Source organism: Alosa sapidissima, chromosome 15 (genome assembly GCF_018492685.1).
Source record: "Alosa sapidissima isolate fAloSap1 chromosome 15, fAloSap1.pri, whole genome shotgun sequence".
Lineage (NCBI taxonomy): Eukaryota > Metazoa > Chordata > Actinopteri > Clupeiformes > Clupeidae > Alosa > Alosa sapidissima.
The window spans coordinates 21238021-21242558 of record NC_055971.1 but is presented as its reverse complement, the minus strand read 5'-3'; the positions used below and the strand labels follow the sequence as shown (position 1 = coordinate 21242558).

The following is a 4538-nucleotide window of genomic DNA, read 5'->3' as shown; positions in this document are numbered from 1 at the left end:
CAACCCCACCCCCATCTTGCCTGTTCATAATTCTGAGAAATTCTTGAATTGTGTGCAACATGTTTATGCTTATGTGTGTGTCGGTGGGTGTGTATGTGCGTGCGTGCATGTGCTTGTGTGTGTGCCTGCGTATGTGCCTGTGTGTGTGCACGTGCATGCATGCGTACATATGTCTACTGTGTGAGTGTGTCATACGTATGATTACTGTGAATGTATGTGTGTGCATGTGTATCTGTTTATGCACATGTGTGCATATGGAATGGGTTAACATGACCCCTGGAGGCAAACATACGCAAAAAATTGGTCATCCTAGGCCCTACGGTTCTCAAGATATTCACAGAAAACTCTGTTGGTGTACGGTCACTAAATATACACATAAATTATTTTATTGTATGGCCCCCCATGAACGAAAGTTCACGAAACTTGGCATGCATTCGGAGGGTGTCATAATGATCCTACACTTTCAATTTCGTGCAGTTTTGACCATATCAGCCAGAAATATTATGATTAAAACACTTCGCTGCGCGACGGTCATAATAACATATAAACAACTCGCCATAGACATCTGACCAGGTGTACAATAGCGATTTTTAGACAATGCGCCAGACCACTCCCTAGGTTGTTAATTACCACACCCCTGGGCGCATTGTTTAAAAAATAAACGTGCAAAATAAGGAATTAAACTTTGCGCCGGGTGGAAAACGAGTTTTACGCCATGCACCAGGGTGCAAAATACAGCCCACTATGTGTCTTACCTCCTTTACTGACCTTATAATGCTTTAAACTCAACATGTTATACACCAAAATAAAGCTTAGACTATGCACTTTATGGGCAATTCCATGGAAAATTTCATTTTTTGTAACATCCATAACGCTAATAAAATGTGATGGTATGGTATGATGTGAATGATTACATGAAATTTGAGCATTTGCTATTTTTGGCTGAAGAATGTACATGAGAAAAAATGCACAAAAAATGTTATCATTCACATCATACAAATGCCAAGGCATTTCACTGGCATTATGGATGTGACAAAAAGTAAATTTTCCGTGGAATTGCCCTTATACAATACAATGCTATTTATACAATATAAGACTTGTGTGTATATCAATTCATACTGCTGAATAATTAGACAATTCGTGTAGCCTATTTCTTGCAATGGCCCAGGTCAAATGTCCAAAATAATTTTATACCGTTTTTGAAAAACTCAAAAGTCGAAATCGGTATTGGCCCTCAAAATCCTATATCGGTCAGCCTCTAAGGAGATGGAGACAAATTGAGATACACACACACGCATGCACACACACACACGCACTGTCTAATTTCACTGTCTAACACGTCACTGGCTAATTTCCAACCTGGCTCATTCCATCTGGCCCCCTAATCATCCCCCACTGTAATTGGCTCATTCACTCCCTTACTCTCCACCTCAAGCCACCACGCAGCATTGTAGCAGCAGTCTTACAGTAATACGTCAGACTAAAAGAAATGTTAATACCATTGCATTCCTTAAGGAGGCTTTCATGGCCTGTGATTGGAGAATACAGCTCCAATCCAAGACATGGGTATCTCACCACCTTTGCATGGACAAACAAAGAGTATAAAGGGGATGGCATACTGTATTGGTGAAGAATAGCAGCACACTGTTTTCAGCTACTGACTGTTTCAGATGTCTTTTGTCAGATCAGCTCTATTGAAGAAAGATACTCACAATATTCTGATACATAGCTAAAAACTGACATTTTTCAAAGCCATGTATTTTTAAGTTTTAAAGTATCTTTTCTTGTACTTTCAAAGCTCCTCTTGTACTTTTTAAAGCTTTCTTTGACTGGCATAAATTGTAATGGACAACATTACTATTGCCTTCAAGCTCAGCCTGGACCCTTTTTTTATCCCAGCTGGTGCAAGGTATCCCATATTTTTCTTTGGACTTGTGATTTATCTCTTTTGTATTTCCTGCAATATGACACTGATTGGACTCATTATTATGAAGAGGAACCTTCACAAACCAATGTATTTTATTTTGTTTTCTCTACCACTGAATGACCTCATTGGGATCACTGCAATGCTGCCTAAAGTTCTTTCAGATATCTTAACAGACACCAGTCAAGTTTATTATCCTCTATGTGTTCTTCAAGGCTTTTTGCTTCACATGTATGGCGGTGGAGTTCTTTTCATTCTAGCTGCTATGGCTTTTGATCGATACATTGCTATCTGTTTCCCATTACGGTATAATTCTATCATGACACCCAAGGTTGTGGTGACAGTAATTGCAATTGTTTGGGGTCTGGATTTTGTCTTGATATTAGTATTGTTTTCTCTCCAAGCCAGGCTGCCATGGTGCAGATCTAAGATCATGAATGTCTTCTGTGACAATCCCTCAATTCTCAAGTTGACATGTAGCAATACCTTTCTCAACAACATCATTGGCTTGTTTAACACTGCTCTCATGCAAATAATAAGTATATCTGTCCAGGTCTTCTCCTATGTCAAGATACTGATTGCTTGTCTGGTTTCAAGGCAAAATGAAGCAAGAAGTAAGGCTATCAACACTTGTGTAGCACAACTGGTTATATTCTTTGTATTTGAAATTGTTGGGACTTTCACCATTCTTTCACACAGATTTCAAAATGTTTCACCTGATTTACAGAAGATTATGGGCATGCTGATTTTTCTTGTTCCCCCTATTATGAACCCTATTGTGTATGGACTGAATACACAGGAAATTCGAAGCAACCTCTTCCGTTTTCACACAAAGGTGTTTGCATAAAACTGTAACATTACACCATACCGACTATAAACCCTGCACCTCCACTGGCTCTTTAGAAGCTGTTATAGAATGTCCATGTATTGCAAATGTATAATATTTTACCAATATTCTGTATTTTACAAATATCCACATTTGCTATATTTTCCTATGCGTAGTATGACTGGAGCCACCTCATTTTAAATGCTACATTTCTATTGTTAAAGCTGCAGTTGGCAAGATTTTTTGATCATATTCACTGACACCAACACAATGCTCTGACAGAACAACATAAATCAGCCAGTTTTAGAAAAAAAAACCCCGCACTTCTACCTCCACCTAGAGCCTGTTATTTGTTTTGCAAAAACCCACAGCTCCCGGTTCTTCAGGTCCAATCAGAGCAGGGCTGAGTGAGATTTCACTTTCAATCACAGTCTGGTGCAGTCTGCTGCGCACTGAGGAGCACAAACTCGATGAGAGGGTGCTCGGTGGTTGTAAGGGAGGGACATGAGAGTTCTAAACATTCAAAATGTTGGCTAAGTCCCCTCAATCTGTCAGACTTGCCAACTGCAGCTTTAATTTATTTTTAGCATTACATCAACCTGTAATATTTTCCAGATTGTATGCTTTAGAGTAATGAACAACAATAATGTACAAATATAACAAATAGGCTGTGCATAACTGACTGAACAGCTAATGGCTGTATTAAACTGTATATTATCCATGTCAATTTTATGACTTTCCCGTAAAACAAAGGGTCTGACCAAAATGGAAAACATCCTGCCTTTTAAGACAGCATGCAGTGGCAGCAAGGCATCGACGCCTGTGTGATTCAAATATTTGTATACAATTCTGCGTTCTAACTAAGATTCTTCATGCTGGCATCAACATCCAAAATTCTATTGAAAGATGTTTCTATCAAATCAGTTTCTTTTTTTTTATATAATTTTATAAGATAGGAAATCTATAGGTTCTGAATGCAGTTGGATTCATTTAATTAACTGATGTTTAATACCATATTAAAGGTGTGATTTGTAGGATTGTTACCGAACGTTCTGTTGGCCAAAATCAAAACACTGGTGAACGTTCTCAAGACTACCAGACGCGAGCCTCTTCTGGGTTGCCAGATGTAATGAAGACTTAGCTAACGTTAGTTGACCTGCAGCTGCTTTAACGTTTCTCCAACCATGACCCAGCTACACATTACGGAAACAGTGAAAACAAAAAATACCTCTCTAACCAACGTAACATATGTAGCTGAAGTTAGCGATGCAGATGAAGTTTAGCATAGGCTACCTGTTGTGGAGAAATATGGCCAGCTCTGCGTCAGACTTGATATTCTTCGTTTGACGAAGACGTCACCATCTCAGGAAGCTCCTCCGATGTCCACTTAATTTGTTTCTTGTTTTAATTTTGGAAATTTGCCTGCCTCTTGTAGGCGTTCATGACTACAACTGACAGCTGTTGACAGTTGCCCTTTGCTAATTTGGCAACCCAAATAGGAGGACGCGCTAGCCCATTATTAATACGCTATTCTAGAATTAATCGTTCAAAACATAAACGAAAATTCCAAGAGATTCCGCCCCGTAACCTATTTTTTTTCATGGGTTTTATGGGGTTTCACGGGTTAGAGTAATGTTGTCAAATAAGCCATTACTTCAATTCATCGTGTTTCCTTACTCTCTGACAAAATATGGTGATCATTTTTGGAATAGTTACAGTTTATTTTCCATTATTTCCTACATACTGGACCTTTAAATATGTTTGTTTCATTACATTTTGTAAAACTAA

At 38.7% G+C, this 4538-nt stretch overlaps 1 protein-coding gene across 1 annotated transcript; it reads left to right on the top strand.

The window, feature by feature from the left end:
• Window positions 1-1844: 1844 nt before the first annotated feature.
• On the top strand, window positions 1845-2771 carry LOC121684604 (olfactory receptor 52B2-like). The gene has a single exon (XM_042064663.1). It carries the CDS (start codon window positions 1845-1847, stop codon window positions 2769-2771), a length of 927 nt encoding a protein of 308 aa, XP_041920597.1.
• The last annotated feature ends 1767 nt before the right edge of the window (window positions 2772-4538 follow it).